Source organism: Ambystoma mexicanum, chromosome 5q, assembly GCF_040938575.1.
Source record: "Ambystoma mexicanum isolate Mex_15411 chromosome 5q, UKY_AmexF1_1, whole genome shotgun sequence".
NCBI classification, from domain to species: domain Eukaryota; kingdom Metazoa; phylum Chordata; class Amphibia; order Caudata; family Ambystomatidae; genus Ambystoma; species Ambystoma mexicanum.
This window is the reverse complement of record NC_090933.1, coordinates 122,556,923-122,580,973: the sequence shown is the minus strand read 5'-3', so window position 1 is coordinate 122,580,973 and position 24,051 is coordinate 122,556,923. Positions and strand designations below refer to the sequence as shown.

The 24,051-nt window shown below is 43.7% G+C and overlaps 1 protein-coding gene across 6 annotated transcripts in view; it reads right to left on the bottom strand.

The window, feature by feature from the left end:
* Positions 1 to 24,051, bottom strand: part of FHOD3 (formin homology 2 domain containing 3) — a 1,524,242-nt gene that overhangs the window by 128,549 nt on the left and 1,371,642 nt on the right. For all 6 annotated transcript variants that reach the window (XM_069620636.1, XM_069620637.1, XM_069620638.1 and 3 more), the window contains one exon: positions 4,520 to 4,678. In XM_069620636.1, coding sequence (XP_069476737.1) covers positions 4,520 to 4,678 — 159 coding nt within the window. The remainder of the gene's footprint in view (positions 1 to 4,519; positions 4,679 to 24,051) is intronic.

Sequence of the window (24,051 nt, the reverse complement as noted above, 5' to 3'; positions counted from 1 at the left end):
GCACTCGCCAGGGTTTTTTTGAAATTTTGAATGAAATTGAATGATGGTAGATCAACCTCTGGAAAATGTGTGGGGGGTAATCTGCACACATTTTCCAATGCTCACCGCACACACAGACCTGTGTACTCTGGGCAGACACAGCCTACAGGTGGAGTCCTCCCTCTCATATCTAGTTGGGATCTAACCGGTGGAGAACACGATGCATCTCAGAAGGTGGAGGGCCAAAACCTTCCTCCTGCCATGGCCAGCCTAATAAACTATCAAAGGCTCCATGGATCCGCCATGTCCATTTTATTACCCTCTGCAGATAGCAGAAATTAACATAATTAACATACTAACAGAGTATACATCAAACAGGCCCACATGGGGCCTGGCTGCAGAGGCTACAATAAAGGAGACAGGAAACAAAAACACCCCTTTCATATGCACTGTGTACACCTGAAGCTAGATACCGCCCTAAAGTATCAATGACAGTGAGCTGTCATGTCTGGTACATGTGTTTACAATAGGCAACTACCGCAATGGGGCCCCATTCAGAGGGTAGGAGTATGTGATTTGACAGAGACAGAAAGTCTGTTCTCGCCACAGCTTAAAGGGGACCTGCCGCTTTAATCAGGAACCACAGAGATCTCAATTAACCAGAGAGACCCTTTGATCCACAACAGACAGGAAGATGGGTTGGACTTAGTATTACATGTTTTCACCCCTTTACCTTTTCTGTTGCAAAGCACTCTGGTTATGACCTCATGAATACAGGAGGTTGTTGGTGGGGACCCAGGATTTGTTCATGAAGGTAGGTTTAGCCTACACCAATCACTGGGGCCCATTTGGCTTTACAAGAGGGTTGAGCCCCTCTTTTGGCAGATCATCTGAAGATTTTGCAAGGAGTAGCAAGAATAACTCAGCATTGAACCCTGACTGAAGGTACAGTCTGTCTTATCCCTTCCACCAGTGAAGGAAGGCCATGACCTCCAAGAGGGAAGCAAGATCCCTCCCCATAACATCTCCAAGGGAACAGATGAAGATACTGAATCCAGAGGATCCTCCAGCAACCACAGAACCCATACCCAGTCAGCACACAACATGCCCTGATAGGAACTGCAAGCAAGCTTCTTAAGTGGGAAGAGCCACAGAATCTCCAAACCAAACCCAGGACAAGGCCAGTGCCTGTAACACCCTCCTCAGCTTTCAGCCATCCGCCTTAAAGGACAACACAAACTCAATAAAAAAGCTAGGAGGGGTGCATCGACAAGCATCAACTAGCATCCACCTCAAAGGATATTTTGAAGCCAGTGGATGCCCTCGAGCTGCAACCGACAGCACTGCTGACTGGTGTCATGCCGCATTCGCTAACATTGTCCGGGGTGCCTTGACCAGTGCTTCAGACCCACCAATCCGCACTGACATGATTCCTGAACCCGAGCCACTGTGTAGGCCAGCCTGCAGCCATCCATCCAGCCTCGCTCACCAAACTGCCTGCCGCCTGGTACCCGCAGCTCTCTCCCATCTTGAACTCTGCTGCAGAAGCTGCAAAGCGCCCTGAAACAGACTCTACACTGTTGAGCACAAAGAACTTCTACAAGCACAAGCCCCATTGTGGTTCTGTCGCTGTGGTCCTTCTCCAAAGGCCCCTAGTGACATTTTATGACCCATTGGTCCCTTTGTGCTGAAACCAAGTATCCTTGAACTATCGCAATTAATTACCCACTACCCTTCTGTCAGTATCCAGAGTGCATCCCTTTTCCTTCCTTGAAACTGTTGGTCCTCTGCATTCCTACAGGATGGGTTGTATATTGTAGTGTGCTAGAACTGCCTGCTGAATAATTATAAAGTAGATATTTGTATACAACCTTGACTGGACAGTCCCTTTTATCATTGGGTAATATTCGTATTTTCGCTTTGTTGCAACTAACCAACAATCCCCAACCCTGCCGAGATAAGCCTGCCGTTCCATCCACGTAACCAAAATTGGACAAGTAGGTTTATAATTTGCTTGCGTTTCCAATCTGTTCAGACACCTCTGGTGTAGTAGAGGTGTGGGGCTGATTGATGGTTTGGAAACTTATATTCATCCCTGGACCACTGATGCCCCAGAAGTTGATTAGTCACAACGAGGATAAGCAATGTACACAGGACATACTTCTCTTAGATTAATTAATGAGCGAACATTTGGAAATGACAAATATTGACGATTATTGAAGATGAAGAAAGCATATGTGGGATGGAGCAACCAAGTCTCCAGAGGCCGAAAAGTGTAATGGCACCCGAGATAATTGAATCAAATAGCACTAAATTGAAAGGTGAAATTGACAAAATCATGATCTCTTCACACGTGGTATAAGAGCAGGAAACAAGGCATGTCCATAAGCCCCAGACGAAGATAATAATGTACCTTAACTCCCATTAAAGTTCCAGGGAAGATCATGCAAGGTCAAGTACAAATAAGCAGCCTTGGCTGAAGGCTTGGTTGATAAGAGATGGTGGACTAAATAGGCAAGGGGCAGTAGTCTGACGTTGTTCTCAGCACCTGGGTTTCGTTTTGCTGATGTGCTGCTTATGAGCCGAATGTCTAAAGTTGGGTGAGAATACCAACCAATCACGAGGGCCTATGCAATGGTGGGCATACATTGATGCAGAAGCCAATCCGCTGCTGTTATGCTGCTACAATCTGTATTATACGCAGTTAGAGGTTATTGCAGGTGTGCTTACCAGATAAAGGGCAGCCAATGATGTTACTAACACTTATGGAAACTATAAACAGAGATGTTCCCCTAACCAATCCCTCCGTCTGATAGGTTTTATTTTTTGCCACGTAGGATGACATCATAGCTGACGTAAATCAAGGTATAAATCCTTTGCGTAAATGAAATATAGTTGCGAGTGTGTGGACTACGATTTGGTGTTCACCAGGTTTCCCTACTTTATTGAGCTGATAATAAAGTAGTATTTTGCCATATTCTTCAGTCTTTCCGGTTATTTGGGTCTGAGATTATTTATTGTGGTAATCCAATTTTGCACGAGAATGCCCAAAGGTACTAGAGCAACATTACCACCCGTTCCAGCCAGTGGAACGGGTAGTTATTTCTATTAGCACCCCACGTTTCCAATCCAGAAACCTGGTGTGCTAAGAGCATTGTATTTGGACTCAATTCATGGAATCCAAATACTTTTTTTAAATGGCTGCCATGGACCAGGATGGCGGGACTCCATTCAGAGCCCCTCTTCCATTTCCATGCCAGCCATGGAGTTGCAGGAGCAGTGCAGCGTCAGCAAAATTAGGTAGGTGGGGTTGGGGGTGCCATGGAACACGGGCTTGGATTGGTAGATTCAGCCTGTGATTCAAGGAATCTGATTGGTTGCTCCTCCCGCCCCAGATGTTAACAACAAATATAGACATTTGCCCTATGCAACAAAATGACAAAAGCAGAACCAGTAAACGCAACAAATGACACATTTCTGCAAGTTCTCTTGTTGAGAACAAGAGACTTTGACAGCTACATTAAGGGCCAGATTCATGGAACGTTTTCCTATGGGATTGCGCCATTATAAAACACTTCCATGAATCAGGGGCTAAGTATGGAGATCATACCAAAAAAGCATTGGTAAAGACAAAGTCACACATTCTTCAAGTGCTTGTAAATTATGCAGACGGGACGGCCTACATTTTCACCTATGTGCAAACAAGTCCTCTGTGCACAATTTTCATCATTTGCACTGCAGAGCGTAAAAGGGAGGTGTAAACTGCTGCAAAATCTTTACACCACCATTTTGTACTCGTAGCGCAAACGGAGTAAAGACTGCCTACCACTTGCACATGGCAGGTCATGTTTACAATGGTTTGCTGGTGTAAAAAGCAGGTGGTTAACAGCTCGCAGCATTTAAACCAACATGAAAATGGCAAGGCTGGTGAAAATGCTGGAGAATTTGTATGGCAGAGGAGAAGAGGGGATGGCATTTTAAATGACACTCTGTGCACCCTCACCAACATACAAATCAATGCAGATGTGGTGTTGCATGAAAGGTAGGGATACACGTTTTATGGCTACATTTAACACCACAGCACCCAGAAAATGAGCTGAAGTGTCCTATATCAAGATCAGCCTCAAATGCCCCAATAAACGTCATGCCATGACTAAAGTATAGTGATAAAGGTCCGACCATTACACATGATAATTGTTAAAGTCCTTAACATAAAACCAGCATGTACATAAAACAAAAGAGTACAAGAAAAAAAAATACTGTCAACACTCAGACATATGGAACGCTGTATATTAACTTGACATTAGAGGAACCCGATTGAAACGAAGGCATGCCCAGGATGTTTAAATGTCAGCAAATTACAGTTCAGAAACATACACAAGCGGGGAATAGTGGCATCTCAACAAGGTAGACAATTATTATATAGAGATTCGGCACCTACCACTTTCCATACACAAATGTTTTGCAACAAGAGGCCAAAACCTGCACATAGGCATGCATTTCTCACGTGGTAATAATGTGCTTCGCATTTCCTTCTTACCTCTATCCCTTCCTTGTTCAAGGCATACTCGTCAAAGTTCAAAATGGCGGTTTTGATCGTCCTTGGTGGAGGCAACACCGTTAGGCCAATATTAATTGCGTTGCTTCGCTTTGAATCCAGTACTATGACCTCCTGCCTTTTTCCATCTGCAGCTGTTTTCTAAGTAAATACACGAAGACAAGATAATACAATTATTACATGAAACAACAATTTGTTCTCATTATTTTTGAGGGAACATTAGTATAGGTGTCTTGTGTGCTGTCAAAAATGCCATGGTTAAGTGGCTGTTGATAGAATGAAAACAAAACCAAAACACTAAGGTTCAGGATTTCGGATACAATATTGAGGTGGTAATATTCCTCCCAACCCTTGGGTATAAGGCGTAAAATAATTTTTCATGGAGTAAAAAAGTAATTCTCAGAGTTGAAAATGATATTTTAGGCAAACCTTATTTTTTCTTTTTTGAAAACAGGTATTCTTAGTCTAAGATATACTTTCTTTAAAATAAATAAAAAAAACATTTTAAAAAAATATATTATTAGCCATCTTCGAATTCTAACACAGTAGAGCTCCTCTGTGTGACATGTGACTGATGCGTCTGGCCTGAACAACACAACAGAGCAGTGCAGGCGGAAACAAAAGGGCAGACCTAGGTATCTGCAACTCTCTGTTTTTGTTTATGGGAGTATTTGACTAATAATTTTATGAAGTAAAACAACCATGTACACCATTTATGTACAGAGCTGCTGAAAAGTAAACACATACATTATAGGCAAAGTTACTATGCAGGGAATGCTTACAAGCGTACAAACTGGACCAACAACCACTGTTACAATTCACTGTTGTGTGGCTAATTCTGCAGCAAAGGTACTCATTGGGATTTATGTAGGAAGCCCGCGTATTATGGTGGCGTAGTAGTATGCTGCACCAGTTACTTGTGCGTCCCTAAATAAGTTAGAATATACAGATAGATAGATAGATAGATAGATAGATAGATAGATAGATAGATAGATAGATACAATATTAATTAAGAGCAAACTTGTTACAGGACGACCAGTTTCAAAGAACTGACATAAAATAAAAAGACAATTATTATTACTATTGAGGTATTTATTGAGCGCATACCTAGCTTTGGGAAGTGATGGAGCGCTTTACAATCGTAGAGGGGAGAACAAGGTTATTGAGCAGAGACTAAAGGAGCAGCAATATAACAACAGGGAGGAAAGGCAAATGTCAGCAATGGGTCTACAAGTAGCAAGGGGAGGAAACAGTGGGGCCCACATCACCCAGTGTCAGGTATGGAGGGGAGTGGACAGTGTGTGGACCCAGATGTTAGGGAGGAGCCATCCCTTGAAGAGGAGGGTCTTGAGCTACTTTCTAAATTGTAGAAGTGAGGAGGCAAGTTGGATTTTGATGGCAAGGAGGTTGCAGAGTCTTGGGCATAGACAGAAAAGGCCTGTCTTCTGTTGTTTTGCTTCCTGCACTGGCAGAGTTCAATACTGCACTTGTCCTTACTTCTGGTGGATCAGAGGCCTCTGGAGATTCTGAGTTTATCAGTGAGGTAGCTTGGGGACTTCAGGGTGACAGCCTTGTAGATTATGTGGCCAGGATTGGAAGATGATACCTGCTTACAGGGTGAGCCAGTGCAGTTCGATGAAGGTCGAGTGATGTGGTCGGATTTGCAGAGTCCTTTGATGAATTGTGCTGTCTGGCTGTTCAGTGTTGTTGGTCAGCAGACGGAATTCAGTCTTGGAGGGGTTGAGCTTCAGGTAAGCTCTGGACATCCATGACTGGATCAATGAGAGGCACACCTTGAGCCTGTGGATGTCTTTGATGGAGGATATCTTGAGGTAGAGCTCTCTGTCATCTGTGTATTGGTGGATATGGATGTTGTGTGGAGCAAGAAAGGAAGATGATGGATCCTTGTGGGACTCCACAGGAGATGGGTAGAATTGGTGATCTGGAGGAATCCATTTGTACAAACTGGTAATGATTAGCAAGCTACAAGTTGAACCAGCCGAGGACGATCTTACTGATCCCCATGCAGAGATGTAGATTGTGAGTGTCTGGTGGTCTACTGTGTCAAATACTGCTGGGAGATCAAAGATAACTGGGAGGCAAAGGTGGCCATCATCAAAGATTTTAAGGGCATTGCCAATCACTTTGATGGCAGATGTTTCCATGCTGCATCTGCGTCTGAAGTCAGATTGGTAGGACTGAAGGAGGTTGCTGGCTTCAATGTGTTGGAGGGGTTGCGTGACTACTGCTTCCTCAAGGATCTTACCTAGAAAGGGAAGATGGGTGATGGGGCTGTAGTTACAGAGGTCATCAGGGTTCAGTGTTGGTTTCTTGAGAAGTGGCAGTATTTGTCCGGACCTCAGGGTTGAGGGGAAGGTGCCTTGAGTTAGGGAGCTGTTGAAGATTGTCAGGTAAGGGAGGAGTGCTTCAGTCAGAAATGTCTTGAGCATGGAGGCACAGAGGATGATATCACATACGATGTGGCCTTGAGTGATGCTAGAATTGTAGTGATGTCTTCCAACGTGAGTATCTTGAAAGTTGCCCAGGTAGTTGTGTTTTTGTGAGATGGGATGTGTAGTGTGCTGTCAGTTGTAGCGTTGGTGTCTATGTGTTGGTGGATCATGCTGATCTTACTGATGAAGAAAGAGATGATGTGTTACATATCGGCCCCGTCCTGCAGTACCTCCCGTTTCTTGTGGCCACATACGGGGGCAAGCGCATTCCAGAACTTCGTTGTGGCTTCGGTATCGGTTGCCATGGCGTCTGGCCGTACAGCAGAGAACGTCGCATCAGCTGAGACGTACCGTGCACAGAGAACGCGTAAGGAGGTTCTGCCCCCCTGCGCCATAAAAGCCGAAGGGACTCAGCGGCTTGTTGCTGCTAATTGAGGCGTTATGTTCCTTCGGTTTCATCCCCTTCCAGTGCTTATTCCCTTTTTCCTCTTGATACTTGACTTCCTGTTTCTTCGACCCACTTTTGTCTACTTGGATTGTCCTTGCCTGTTCCTTCAACCTGATCTTGAACTCTGTTGCCGACTTCGGATTGTCCTTGGATTGCATTTGCTTTTTCCTCCATTCTGATCAGTGAACCCTGTTGCCGAACTCGGACTGTCCTTGGATTCACTGTGCTTTCGCCTGTCTGGTGAGATTACTTTTTCTTGCCGCTCTACACAATTTGGACCATCTTCCTACGCGGAGTACCACGCTGCACATTACAAGACTGCCTCACCAACTTGGCCTGTGTTTGTGCAATTAAGGTAAAACCCATCCAATTCTCCAGTATTGTTCATTACCTGAAATTCATCAGTCTTTCACATACGTGTGGATTCCTGGAACTATATCATTTATTCTTACCTTTTCTACATCAACCAAGTGCATAGTAGTGACGCTTTCCAGTGTTTACACCATCCCATCGCTAGTGAGACCCTCGTGCCACCCGGGTATATTCTTCCTTACTACCTTCCGTCATAGTGAGTTTGTGGTTATCACTTGTGCATACTCATAGTCTTGGGTTTTCTTGTAGGTTCATCTATTAAGGTCCAACACCACCTCAACCATTGTCTAGGTACTTAGAGAATTATCTGATTGTCTAAATACCTCCATATTGCCTGATTGCTTCTAATGATACTGTGTTTTCTTTGCAGCATTGGTTATTGGTGGTGTGTGTTCTCCCGCTCTTTTAGGCGATAGACATCTCTGCTGGTTTTTACTCAAACGGCAGAGAGGTACATCGTAGAAAAGAGCCCCTCTTAGAGGAAGCCTGTATCACAGAATTCAGGGGAGCTGGAATCCTGGAGGCTGAACCCGAACCTGTTAAATCCTACCTCCCTCCGCGAGGTCGTCTTACCCAGGCTCCAATCAGCATACCGAGCGGTGAGTAACATGATGGCAGTGGATTCCTCAATGGAGTGCAGTACGGGTGGGTTGGACAGAGGATTGATGCAGTTCTTGATGGCTTTGAAGATGGCTCTGCTGTCACTGTTGGCCTTCCCTATAGTATGTTTGTAGTAGTTGACCTTGGAAGTGGTGATCAGTCTTCTGCATGTAGCACCTAGTTCCTTGAGCACGGTAAGATGGATGCGCTACAGGATTTTGTAGCCAAGTCTTCTCTTGTTTTCTGATGGTTCCTTTGTTGAAATTGAGCTCCTGAGTGTTACAGGGTGAGGACGGCCTCGGCTTGAGGATGTGTTTTACTGGGGCATGGTGGTAGATGTTGGTTGTGAGGGTGGTGTTGAGTTAATGGACGAATGAGTCGCAGTCCTGGTTTATCAAAGGTAAAGCAGCCCATGTGAAGTGGAGTTTGACGAGATCTTCCATGAGATCCTCCACTGGGAAGTTCTTGAATGATCTGAAGGCTTGTTTGCTGGGTTTTCAATGGGTTTGCTTGACTGGTGTGACTAATGTCAAAGGGGATTTCCAGATGGTCTGGCCAGTCAAGCGGGATTAGGGAGCTGTGCTGGAGGGTGGGCAGGGGAATGATGGTGAGGTTGAGGATATTACCTTTCCTGTGAGTTGGGAACTTCATGTGCTGCGTGAGGTTCAGAGTGCTGAATAGGCAGTGGAGTTCTTCTTTCATGACTTGGTTGCTGGATTGCTAGAGATGTTGATGTCAAGACGAAAGAAAGACTTAAAACATATAATGCAAACACTATAGTCCCAGGGCAGTGCCCAGCTGTCATTCCATCACCACAAACTGCATTTTAGACATGCTCAGTTGTTGAAGCTGTTCACAAATATGAGGGCAAGTTTATTGTGGAACCAATGTTATATTGTGTTATGGTACATGCTCAACTAAAAGGTGATGGAAAGGTAGTTTAAAAAAATCATAAACACTGTCATTACTTAAGTCAACCCTCCAAATTGTTGCTAGTCCACCATAGCTGAAGCTGTAGGCTACAATACATGCTAGATCACATGCATTTTGGCCAAACCAACAAGGAACCCCAGACATGCTTAGGCTTTAGTGGGAATCATCAGTTTAGTGTAGCTTGGGTCTGAAGGGACAGCTGGATCAGAACACAGGTCTGGACAAATGTTCCCTAATTTGGGTGTCTTGTGTAAACGGAAGATTGTTAGATGGAAGGCGCTGAATAAAAATATTAACCTATGGGTCATTTTCAAAACCATTGCTTGCTTAGGGTTGCTTCCATTCCCATGCAGAGGACATGCAGCCATCAGTTTTGATGCTTCCATTGGTGGCAGGATCAAGACTGGTGGCTGGTCGCCTTCTTTAAAATTGCAAACCGGCTACAAAAGGGGTAAAAAGGAAGCTGCCCAGAGCAATGCAAATGGTAAAGAATGATTCTAGTCTTTCCATGAATCCGTTTTTGGTGTCCATTGTCAGAATACCTGAGTGGGAGGAGTATACCCCGTCTTGCATCCCTTGCTCACTGTGCCCAGGGAATCATCTGCACCTCAGTGATGAGGCCCAAGGGGACATAAGCACACCTGGGTGCGCCGGTTTTCCCATTTAGAGGGCACATGGGCTAGCACTTCCTTCTGGACTGCTACTATTGGCAACACAACAAAGACTGATTTGTACAAGACTTGTCCCCTTCTGTAATGACACAGATGGGAAAAAAAGATAAAATGGAAGCCTACCAGACCAACAGAGAAGGGACAGTGGGTAGGATTAATTCTATGCTTTGCATTTATCACTTTTAGTGTCAAATGTTATTTTAGGCAACATTTGGACAGTGCTTACAAATTGCTAAGAGCTTCTGGGTGTATTCCATTGCAACACCTCAGTCCGCATTTGCATTACATAGTACAGCAGAGCATTGCATTACATATGCAAATGATTGTAATAACAGAGATGACAATACAGATTGAACATTAGTAATATGAATAATGTATCCAGTGCCTTATTGGGGCAGGCTATGTATTGCTTATGTTCGGAATGTTTTTTTATAGCTTCAGATCGAGGTCTCATGCAAAGCCCAGCAATTCTAAAAGACTATGTTACTTTGCTTCCTTACTTGCTCTGCCTTTCAGGATTTTAATTAATTACCCTTTAGTACATGTGTTGTCAAAGGGGGTAATGGTTAGATGGGGACATGGCAGTGACCACTGGTGGACCTTTCAGGACCCCCTCCACTACAGAGTAAAATCATTTTTATAAAAATGTAGGATGTGATAATACGTGTTACATGTTTTGCTTAGACATTTGGATGACAAGGTGTGTTTCTTGACAGTCATAGTTTCAGGTACAGTAAAACAAGAATTGAGTCAAAGCTACCCTGACCAAGAGCGTGACATAGGGTCAACCGAGGTTTGCAGTGGAGCTAGATCACTGCTAGCTCAAATAGACAAAAAAACACCCTAAGAGGTGATAGTAACAAAAACAGTTTTTTTTTTATTTTACACTAACAAAGAAAACAAAAACAAAATATTTTTACAGACTGCGCTGTGGCGCTGAAGGTATGCAGATTTGTGGGTTAGTATGCAAGGTGAAACAAACATAGTTTTTTACATATGTTGTTTTAAATGACAAGGCTATTACCCTCCCGAGTCAAGCCCCCACACAAAAAGAGGGTTTGCCCACCTTTCTCTCAGTCATAGTTACAGGACATGGGCCACCAAGTAACCCTGAATATCCTTTGATAGAGTGGGACTAGAAACAAATGCATCTATATGTATAAAACAAAGTTGTGTTTGTTTGTGGGTTTGTATGTGGTGTTGATCTTAGGGACATAACTCCTCATGAGTGATGAGGTCTGGTATCATGAATTTTGCATGGAATATTCTTTATTTCATTGCCGAATTAATGCAACTATTCGATCAGACATCCTGTTCCTGAGATAAATATTATTTTTGGTTTTCTGCATTACGTTTTGTGGTGTTCCACCGCCATCTACAGGTAATTTGCAGAAAGTGCTCACCATCGCGCTGTCTGTGCAGAACTGGTCTTGCATTTATTTATTTTTTTAGACGAGAATTAGTGTTTCTTTCCTTTCATTGATTTGTTTTGCAATAAACTCACTACATGTTAATTTCACTAATTAATTGAAACACCAAATTTTTATTTACCTCCGATTTAAATTATCACATAAATATCACATGTGTATGCTTACTCTGATTATTTGCAGTGAAAATTGGCCACCGTTGCTAACAACACTGCAAATAATAAGAGTAAGCATACAAATATGATATTCATGTGAGAATTTAAATCGGAGATAAAAACAATTTGGTGTTCAATTAATTAGTGAAATTAACATGTATCGCGTTTTTCCTTTGTGGCAAACAACAATATTTCTTCATCTTTTTCAGTGGAATATGAAAAATAAATCTGAGAATGCACATCCCGTGCGAAGCCAGGTACTTAAGCTAGTTTAGGCATAAATAGATGACTCTGTGGAAAATGCTGTCTTTTCATAGATGGTCTGTGCTTTATTGCAACATTTATTGAAAGTGAAACGTTTCTTAGACTCGTCATTGTCACACGCAGCACTTGTAATAAAACAGCTCTATAACATTGGAAGAAGATTGTGATTCCCAATATAGCCACATGGAGACTAAAAGTACTCATAGATTTATGAACTAAACATTCCTTAAAAAATAAACTCTGTTTGACTTTTATGCAACATGAAAAAATAAAGAACAGCAAAAGAATGTATTTGTATTGTGCGGCACACCACAGAAAGATAAACCAAATGCATAACCGCCTAGAAACAATGCACATTTATATTTTGCTTTTAGACAACAGCACGTGATTGGCCCGCCTCCAACTTCAGAAGCCTATCACCTCGCCGGCCCACCAGCCAAGGCTCACCTCTGGGGCTACGACTCCTGTTGAGAGCCCATCCTCCTCAGATCCTCTCGGGTTCTCTGGGGAGCAGGAGCCACCCTCTGCCACTGCTGGAGCAGTGGCCACCACCACAAAGAATATTTTGGGAAACATCCATCCATAGCAGACTACCCGGATCACAAACTGCATTTAGAGCTCCTCAGAGCAAAATGTGGCTACGAGCGGAAAAATCGCCATACCGCTATTGAAATTAAGCTTATTGCGCCCGAAGCTGCGAGAAATCATTCCTGCGAGCACCAGTCGACTGCAACGCTACTACTACATCTTTTTTTGGCCTGCCACCATTGCTAACCATGAGGCTCAGCCACTCCAAAATGGCCGCCCGTAATCCTAGCCTCTTTGGACTTGCCTGACATCCTCCTGCTACGAGGAGTGCGACACGCTTGGCCCGCCTCCAACTTTAGAAGCCTATCACCTCGCCGGCTGGCGAGCGCCGGCACACCAGCCAAGGCACACCTCTAAGGCTACGACCCCTGTCGTGAGCCTGTCAGGAGCCGAAAGAGCCGTGCGGCTGTGTCTTCATCGGACTCCTCGTGAATCACTGGGTAAGCCCCTCTTCATTGCAGTGCGCGCACACACCGATGTCCATGCTGCTTACTTTGAAATTATAACTTTAGTAAGACCTGCCCGTTCACACTCCTAGTTTTCTAACTGGCACTGGCCTCACAAGCGCACCGGCATCTTACCCCGCACATACTCCAGCAACTAATCCACGGCTCATAAGAGTCACGCTGCGTTGCCTGCAAGTGTATGGGCCAGCTGCGCAAACACCCTGGCACACGTGCCATCACGTTCTGCTCCCTGCACTGATACGAGTCACTAAAGGGTACAACATTACCAGGGGCTCCTTGCCTGACTGCTCACACCTTTACCGGTTTGTGCCCTAATAACTATATCCCACCACGATTGCTATATGCCATTATCTAGTATTGTCTGCATTTGAACATGTTCAAACAATGTCTACTCTGCCACTCGTCCCCTCCCACTAGATACTGTGTACCATAACTACCTTCTGATCTAATGCATAGCCTGTATAACACTGTTTACACTGCCTGTAAAACAGACTTTTAAATGGATTACTTGTAAAACGGTTTTCCAGATTTCTATGTATTGCCAGTAAAATGGACCACTAGCATATTGAATGCATATGCCCTAGATCGTGCATCCTGCACACTGTGCCGCAGCTCCTATCCATGGACCTGCACCGCCCATTCGCCGCCATTCTACTTCTTCCCATACCAGTGTTCTGTATTGCACTGCCCAATCTCTGTGCTTCATCAGTTCATTATTTGTTTGATACTCTGATCATTGCCAGACATTTACACCTTCTATGCCCCCCAGCGGCACTATGTGGCTGACTCATATGGTCATTGTATCACCTTTATATTATCATTCTGGCCATGATTCACCGCCTCTCTTAAATGCTCATATGTTCGCGGCACACCATCCTGTTTGTACAGTACGCGCATCGCGCCTGACATTAATCCAACTGCTCACAACTTGCTGCATTCACCTAGCCAGACTAGCTGAACTATTGCCTCTTGAGTCATTGATTGCATTTTGCACATGTACTTACCTAGTCAGATCAGCTGAACCATTGCCTTTTGAGTCATTGATTGCATTTTGCACATGTACTTACCTAGTCAGCTTAGCTGAACCATTGCCTTTTTGAGTTATTGATTGCATTTTGCACATGTACTTACCTAGTCAGCTTAGCTGATCCATTGCCTTTTGAGTCATTGATTGCATTTTGCACATGTACGTACCTAGTCAGATCAGCTGAACCATTGCCTTTTGAGTCATTGATTGCATTTTGCACATGTACCTACCTTCAAGTCATTGATTGCATTTTGCACATGTACTTACCTAGTCAGCTTAGCTGAACCATTGGCTTTTGAGTCATTGATTGCATTTTGCACATGTACTTACCTAGTCAGCTTAGCTGAACCATTGCCTTTTGAGTCATTGATTGCATTTTGCACATGTATCTACCTTCAAGTCATTGATTGCATTTTGCACATGTACTTACCTAGTCAGCTCAGCTGAACCATTGCCTCTTGAGTCATTGATTGCATTTTCGCACATGTACTTACATAGCAAGCTGCACCTGGACTACCATTTCCTGGTTGATCCTACCCCTGCCCAGCGCAGAACCGCTCTACATACCTTCCAGTGCATTCTTACCTCACCGCATAGACTGTTAGGGCACTTGGTTCACGATATGCGTCCACTGCCAACTGCTAGCCACCCTATTCTCGCTATCATCGTAGTGTGCATCATCACCACATCCCTTTGTCCCCCCACTCCCAGCACCGTTAAGACTGACCCTCATCACTCTACTCTAACCCACAATGCTCCTCAGTAACCCATATCTCAATGACCCTGCCTTATGGCTCCAACACTTCGCCACTAAACCTACACCTAATCAACCTTGCACACTCCAAGTCAGGAATCTTAGACTCGGATCCAACTGCCTCGGGCCCCTCGAGCCCCTTGCACTCAGCACACACACATTACCACTACTACACAGAAGTTACCACCATCCCACAGCGGCATCTCTGCCAAAGAACTCAAAGGTGCCCTCATTAACGCCAGATCTATTACGGCCCACACGCTGGACATCTCCGACCTCATCACCACTCAAAACCTCGATTTTGTGGCCATCACTGAAACTTGGTTAGATGCAGCCTCTGGCCCACTTCTTGCCCTCGCCATCCCTAACGATTACTCCATCATTAGAGCTGACCGACAATCAACATCCAAAGGAGGTGGAGTCGCATTCATACACAGAAATAACATCACACTCAGAATCATCCCCAACACTGAGCTCAGCTCTGCAGAATCCCTCTCCGTGAAACTCACCTTATCTCCAACCAACACTGCAACTCTCCACCTTATCTATAGACCTCCAGGACCACTTGGCTCCTTCATAAATGAGATCATGGCCATTTTGACCGTCAATACTAAACCCAACTCTCAGGTATTGCTTTTAGGAGACCTTAAACTTGGCCTACTCGTCACTAAGGATCACATGGCCTCGGAGGTCGCTACCACATTAGCTAATTTAGGCTTCCAACAACGCATTTACGAACCTACCCACATTAAGGGCAGAACGCTCGACTGGATTACTGACCTTAATTGCAACACCACCATAAGCGCCAACCACGCTTGTGCCTGGTCCGACCACCACATCATCATCTTCCACTTACCAGCAACCAACCCTCACACAACTCCCACGATAGCTCCAGCCATTCCCACAAGGAATAAAAAAGACATCACCAGGGATAAACTACTCCCACTCATCCTTCCTATCCTGAATAAATGCGTGTCCCAACATAACGACCCCACAGTCTTATTAGATATCTTCAATCAAACATTGCTTAAAGCCATCGACAATATAGCACCGCTTAAACTACGGAAAGCCAAAAAACAAGCTCATCTGAACTCCTGGTTCACCCTGCAGTTAAGAGCTCTACGCAAAGAAAAACGTAAACCTGAATCACTCTGGAAGAGCCATCCATGTGACTCTAACAAAGATCGCCTCATCATCACCACCCACAATTACAAGGAAGCAATTTTACAAGCCAAAAAGGAGACCTACAACCAATGTATCACCCAAGCAGAATCCAACACTAAGGAGTTATTTAAAATCCTTAAAGAATGGAATCCCCTCCCCTGCTCCCGATACCTGCATTAAAGACAGTAAATGGTGCAACAACATCCAAAACGCTCTCCTCAACAAAATCACCACCCTGCAATCGAAAATTAACGCCAAACAAACTACCCTTTTCACCAACCCCCCCACTAAACCATCCACTACTCCGACGGCCTCCTTTACTCACACCCCTTTCAGCTTCACCCCTGTCACCATCCTCGAGGTCGAAAACATCATTCGCAATTTAAAACCGTCTAACTGCCAAGGTGACTCCTGCCCAGCACTTATCATTAAGGAAGCGGCACATGATCTCGCTCCTTTTATAACTACCTTCATTAACTCTTTATTCCTAACTGGAACGGTACCCAACAACTTAAAGGACGCTTGGGTTATCCCTCTCCTAAAAAAAAACGACTCTAGACCCTGAAACACCAACTAACTACAGACCTATTACCACCGTACCGTTCCTACTCAAAATACTTGACAGAGCAGCATACCTGCAGATTCAGAACTACTTAGAAACCAATAACCTCCTCGGCTCAAGACAATCTGGCTTCAGACCTAAGCACGGGACTGAAACAGCTCTTCTTGACCTCAAAACTCAAATTGCGGACCTTAAAGACAACGGTAAACTGGCCCTCTTACTACTACTGGACTTATCCGCTGCCTTCGATTTGGCCAATCACCAAATACTATGTCGGCACCTGAAGTCCGCTGCCCACTTCTCTGACAATGCATCCAACTGGATTAGGTCATTCCTCGACAATAGGCACATGAGAGTTTTCTCACCTACCGCATCGGCCAATCCCACACCAGTCCCTAGTGGAGTCCCCCAAGGGTCCTGTGTCTCACCAACTCTCTACAATGTCTTCACCAAACCACTATTTGATGTGCTTGACTATCTGGGCATCACCTACACGAATTATGCGGGTGACACCCAGATACTCATACCCATCACTGGTGACTACATTGTTGACTCTAAAGCCCTTAATGACATCTACTTGGTCATATAAGCTTGGATGGCCCAGCACGAGTTGTGCCTCAACGATGACAAGACTGAACTTCTCATCTTAGGCACGCAACAGAGACTTAACAAACCAAGTCCCCTGTTCGGCTCCTTTAATATTGATGGTAATCTAATTAAAGTATCCAAAGATACCAAAACTCTGGGTATATACCTGGATGCCTCCTTGACCCTCACTAGACAAACTAATGCAGTGGCCGCAGCGTCCGCTTACACTTGCAAATTGATTTCAGCCTGTCGCCCATTCCTTACCGCCCAGAACTGCATCACCCTGACCAGGACCTTGGTTATGTCCAAATTGGACTACTGCAATTCTCTGGACCAAGGCACTAACCAGGGCAATCTCAACAAACTTGAGACTTCCCAAAATAATGCCATCAGAGCGGCCCTCAATATCCCCCGATCAGCCCACATTTCAGAAACCAGAAAGAACCTCAACTGGCTTAGTCGCCCAAAGGAGCTTCCTAGTCCTGGCAGCCAAGCTTTGGAACACTGTACCACTCACTATCAGAACTTTACCCTCATTTAACGTATTCAAACACAAAGCCAAGCTTTGGTTAGCTACATCTCACTAACAACCGCTCTTCCGGACGGGCCACCTGGGACCCAGCTCTGCTTTGCTCCGGCACCACCGTTCTGCTTCTTGCCCTGATTTGTAACGTCAATTGTATATTTTTGTTTACAATTTGTTTGACCACTGTGATGATATGTCATACCTGTAATGTCCTACTAAGATATGTGCCCAGTTGCCCTTGGGTCAGGTCCGCGCTATATAAATAAAACAAATACAAATACAAATACACACAAACCTCTAGTATGCCATATCCAGGCACTTCATGCTTTTCTGTGTGTTATTGCTTTGTGGGGATTGGTACTGAAAGAATACTGCTTACAACAACTTGGACAAACTATCACCAATAGAGTGCTGGCAAATGTATAATTGGCACTGGGGAGGTGCCCTTGCATTTTGAACAGGCCGCCACTGTGCCATGCAGAGAACGTCTGCATCAGTAAACCGGAAATAGAAATGCTCTTCATGAGTTACTATCTCATGCCCACAGGGATAGCTGGATCTACAGGCCCAGGTGCAAGACAAGGTTCTGCAGTCACAATTTGATACCATTTAACCGGGGCACAAGAGCAAATGTGGGAGCTTTAAATCTAGGCAATTACAGTTCCAATAGGGAGGGGGCACAGTTGCAGGTGCAAAGGTGAAACATCACAGAGGTACATGACATAAAGGTGTTATTTTGTTTTTATAAAAAGGGATTTGTGAATATATGTCTGCACATACATTTGGGGAGTGGGCCAGGTAGCATGTGGGTGGTGTCAAGTGTTTGTCTGGCAAGGTAATGTAGAGAGACAGATGTACACTTCATTTATGGAGCCCACCCCCTCACCTCCGTCATTTTGGAAAAACAGCAAGAAAACACTGTGCATGACACCTGGTATCAGCCCAATACCACATTGGAGATATGAGAGACGCTATGCGCTCAAACAACCCTATCGAATGTATCCCCAAACTGATGAGGTAGACATGAGTCTGCAGACACCACTGGATATAGAAGAACTATACGTAAAGTCTGACATATGTAGAGTGACTTCATGAAGAAGAGAAGGTATGAGGAGGCACTGAACTCGATTTATGAATATCTAGAGAATAAAGATGTGACTGAAGTGACAAAGTAAAACCATATACACTAAGAAAATAAGGGACAAAAGATGTAATCGATGTATATACGCAGAAATGCAAAGTAGATAAGACAACATAGAAGCCTGCTAAAGTACGAAATATAAAGCGAGTAAAGCAGCCATGTTGAGAAAATGGACATTGGCATCATATAATAGTAAGCGAGAAGCCTTGAGAAGGGAAACCAAGGCTGCAATGCTGACAGGCACTGAAATACAAATTTTTGCAAGAACAAAGGATATTTGGTTGGCTGAGAATCAAGGATCCTGCAGCAAGAAGTAACTTCAAGGCACGAAAGGAGTTGAAGAGGATATGCCGTATATGTAGGACATATTTCTCTTAGATTAAGTAAAGGATTGAATAATTGTGAGTGCCAAGTATTGTACAATCAAAGATGCAGAAAGCACATGCATGATGGAGCAACCAAGTCTCTAGAGGCCGAGGAGAGTAATATCACCCAATATAATTGAATCAAATAGAATGATACAATGCATAAAATCATGGTCTCCTCATACGTGATTCAGGACTGGAAGAGAAGACCTATTCATAAAGCTCCAGATGGAGATAGCAATGTACCTTCACTCCCTTTAAAGTTCTGAGTAGGAGTACAGACATCAAGGTCAACTACAAAGAACAAGCCTTGGCTAAGGGCCCAACTGATGAGAGATGGTAGGCTAATTAGCTAAGAAAGGCAGTTGTCTGATTTTGCTCCCTTGAACCTGGGTTTTGTTGCTTACTTGCTGCTAACAAGCCGAATGTCCAAGGTTGGTAGGGAGTGCCAACCAATCACATGGACCATACATTGTTGCAGAAGCCTATCCCCTGCTGTTGTTATGCTATTATCAGTATTTTAAGTAGTTAAAGGTTGTTCAAGACGTGCCTGCCAGATAAGGGGCATCCAATGATGATACTAACACTCATATAAACTATAGGTATATATGTTCCCTTAACCAATCCCGCCACCTGGTTGGTTTTTACTGTTTGCCACGTAGGATGACATCACAGCTGATGTATGTCGAGGTATAAAACCCTTTGTGTAACTGAAATGCATTGACAGTGTGTGAGCTACAATCTGTTTGTTCTCCATGTTTCCCTACTTTATTGAATTGATAATAAAGTAGTATTGTGCCATATTCCTTGAGTCTATCCATTTATTTGGGCCTGAGATCATTTATCGTGGTAATCCCATTCGGCACTTGGAATGCTCCAGGTGCTACTGCACATTGAGGAATGGGGAAATATTGTGTCGGTGACTGTGACACTATGGCATAACTTGCCACTGAGCAGCATACGGGACGGACGTCTGAACTGAAGTACAACATGAGGCAGTATTCAGCACTTAGCTGCAGACTGGGCAGAACTCAGCTCTGAAATCAAATTTGGCCATAACTGGGCATTGACTGACAGATATTGGGGTAACTGGGCACTGAAAGAAAAATGTGGGAAAAACTGGCAATGATGGTCCAATGGGGGCATAGCCAACATTGAGGGGCAAATAGGGCAGGAGTGGGCACTTGAGGATATGGCAGAAGATGTGAGGCAATGAAAGCAACATGAGACAGATCTAGAGCATTAAGCAGCATGAAAATGTGCCTCACAATGACAATGCTGACATATTGTTTAAGCAAGCGTCATGGTTTTCTTTGGGCATAACCAGCAAAGAATGGGGGTGATGTACATTGTTTAAGGAGGCATCACGATTTTCTTTGGGCACAAGCAGAATACTTTTTTTTAAGTGGCAGGCAATGGTAGCATTTTTTCTTGAGAGTGAGCTTTTAATTTATATTTACCACAAGCATCATGGAAATGTATTTTACTCTGGTATTTACAACATGACAAAGCTGCCATATGGCCAGTGGCCTCATGTTTCAACCGTGGCCATTATACATGTTGCACCATTGGTTTCTATGGGTCCTACTAACCATGGTCTTCGGTCGTGGCCAGTGTACATGTTGCACCAATAGTTTTCTTTGGGGCCCACTATCCATGGCTGTCGGCCGTTCCCTGCTCTGTATTTTCCATTGTAGTCGCTGTTATCTCTCAGGCTGTCTCTCAGGCTGTCTCAAAGGCACTCACCAAGTGCCTCCCTCCTCGTTCCATGGTCCCTCCCACTCCACTCAGGTGCTTTTACCCTCCCTACCCCTCTCCCATTATCCCCTATCATTCTTTGTTACGTGTGATGCACTTTCATTCCCGATCACGTTTTCTGTGGTAGCCAGCATGCCCACGATATTACCATGATAATACGAAAATGTTCAAACTGTAACTCGTTTCCTAGACCACGCCAAACTTCACACAGTATCCTCTTTCTCCATCCCCACCTCTTTCTTTGTGAAATGTCATCCTTTTTCCTCCTCCAAATAGCTTCTTTTCCACTTTTGTTTTTGCATAACCCGAAATATGCGCGGTCATCGCTTGCATCAAGCAAAAAAAATAGAAAATAGTGGCTTTTTCATTTCTGAAAAGACTCTGCTGCAAAGCACCATTGGAGATATTGCTATAATTTTAGGGGATGGGGTCACCCCATTTACCTGTCAAATATTTTTTAAACTACTGGATGGAACAACCCCAAACCTGTCCTGGAAATTAAGTCAACGCTTCGTGCCCAAGTTGTTTCTTATTTGGTCTAATTCCGTCCACCAGTTTTTTGTGCTTTGGCATGATACAAATGTGACTTTTTCTCCATGGGAAAATGAACAGAGTAGGCCGAAACCAACTGTTTTATTTCTTTCTTAATAACATTTTCCTTTATTTACACATCTTTCCCATAATTTCCAGTCTGCGGGTGGCCATGACAAATGTTTTGTTTGCAAAATATCAGCCTAATCCGTCAAACGTTATTAGCAATAGAAGTTTTCGGATTTCCTATGGATCTAGGCAATCATCTTAACTATAGTGCTGCGCCCCACTATACTATATATTTGTTTTTCAAGTACCTGTTTCCTGTTCTTTTAGTGTACATTTGTTTCTGATGGCACAGCCATTACAATGGAGGTCCGCCACCCTCAACACATTAATTATAACTTTAAACTGTTAACAGTTGTATTGCAAATTAATATCTAACCTAGGAAATATGCAGGAATGCAATATTACAAAATTCTCAAGTTACACTTGTGACTAATGGTCTCAGATGGTGTAAGACATGCTAAGTGGCCTGTGCAGAACTAAAACCAGGACACAATTCTTGCCAGATCCGCCGTAAATGTATGCAGATCACCCGCCTTTATTTATAGCTGATTCTCTGATAAAAAAAAAATGAAACCTGTTGCATTGAATCTGTGAACGGAAGTTAATTCACAATAAACACCTTAAGTAAATGAACTCGAGGAATGATGGTTATTGCTGAGAGTGAAAGAAGAAAGGGAGTGCTTGCAGCAAAGCGATCAATTGTGAAAAAACGCTAGGAGTAGGATTGCCTGCCTCACTCCACAATAACACAAAATCCCAATCATGGAGCCAATTATTTATAGATATAGAAAATGCCTACTAAAGAAGCTGCTTAAGGTACATTTAATTCTTTCCCACGCATCATTTGCCTGCGCAAACGATCATTAACGTGACGTCCCATGCATGGTATGATATGATATTTTATTTATATCGCGGTCATACACAAGTGTTTCAGAGCGCGAAACACTTTGTGGTCTGTGGAATGGTGATCATGGGAGGATATCCAACGTCATCCAGTGGATCATGGTGATGTGTACGGGACTGTAGATCATCCCCTATGAGGACAACTGGAAGTGGGTTCCATTTGCCAATTAAGAGCTCTCTCTAGCTGGACAGGGAGGGCAATGGATCAATGCAAAACCAGGAAGACTACCATGACAAATATTCTGACTCTACACACAAATTCTCAAAATGGGGTCACATCACAAGAAAGAAGGTTCTGCTGCGCCTATCCAAGGTCATAGGGGGAGGTTACCCCAATAGTACAAAGCAAGACAATGTGAAAGACTTTCCACAAGCTTGAAACAGAGTCTTAAAGCAACTAGAATTATTAAATTCAACTACAACCAAGTTCATGTTTCCGATGGCACTGCATTCTGGCGGCAAACACAGATCGCGAAACACAATGTTCTGCTCGTTTATCACTTCCTGCAATAAAAATGCACAGAGACAAATATGGTGCTTTTTAGATTATTTTACATACATTCCCCATGTAAAAACTTTATGATCACAGATCTTTAGTCAGCTTGGAAAACCCTGAAGACATAAATATTTCAAAGATGGCAGTGTACCACCCATAACATTCCTTTGAGATTACTCCTTCTTGTAAATCTATCATTGGTGTATTTTATACAAGAGAAGGGAAAATGTCCTAAAGCTCAATGCAATTCCTCCGTTATAATTTTAGAATTTGGTCAAACCAAAGTAACTTCCGAAATCCCCAAGGGACGATTCCATTGTGCTTGAATTTGAGTCTTAAAAAGAATAGCCAACTGCGAAAAACATACTGAAGAAAATACATTCTTTGGTTGGATTGAAGCTGGGGGTACTTTAAATGGATCCCTTCACCCAGTGAATTATGGGGGTCAGTTTAATTTGGTTCTTGTTTGTAAGTTTCCCCATTTTTCTTTGGCTTCTGAAACAATTTGTAAATCCTAAGAAGAGGGATACAAAAGTACTATCCTCTTAACTTTTTTTATGCGAAACAAGACAACTTTTGTCATATTTCTCACAAAACAAAAAGCTAAACTATGAATGTTCAATACATTACAAAGTTAATGTTAATGTTAAAGGATATTTGCACCGCGCACTATCACCACCAGAGTGGTCCCCTGGCGCTCTGGCAGCTCTGAAAAAAAGGGGATGGGAGGGTGAGTTAGTGGGAATGAGCTGGAAAAGTGCAAGAGAGCAGTGATGTGCTGTTGGCAGCCTCTGCCCGGTGGGTCCGTTGGCTGGGCTTGGGGTGTTTTACAGTCGGTAGTCGTCATGTTCTGTTGTGCGAGCCTATGTGTGATTTGTTTTGTTGTTGCAGTGTAGTGAAGTTTGTGCGGATTGTTGCGTTGTAGGATTTTGGTTGTGTTTGGTTAGAGTTTGAGAGATGTATGCAGATGGGTGAGATTGTTAGTAGATTGGTTAATTGGCATTGTTGTCCTAGCAATTATGTCTAGGTGTGATGCTTGCTATCCTTCACTATTCCATCTGAGTGTGGCATCTGCTAATCTTCAATATCCTACCTAGATGTGTGGCAGACTAGTGATCACTGTAATGTTGACCAAATATCCAGAAATGCAATTCTTGATACCAATAGACACAAATCTAGAATAAAAAACAGGGATTGCAGAATGTTGGGATACTGTTTGACAAGAGGCTTGACAACAGATTGAAGGGAAATC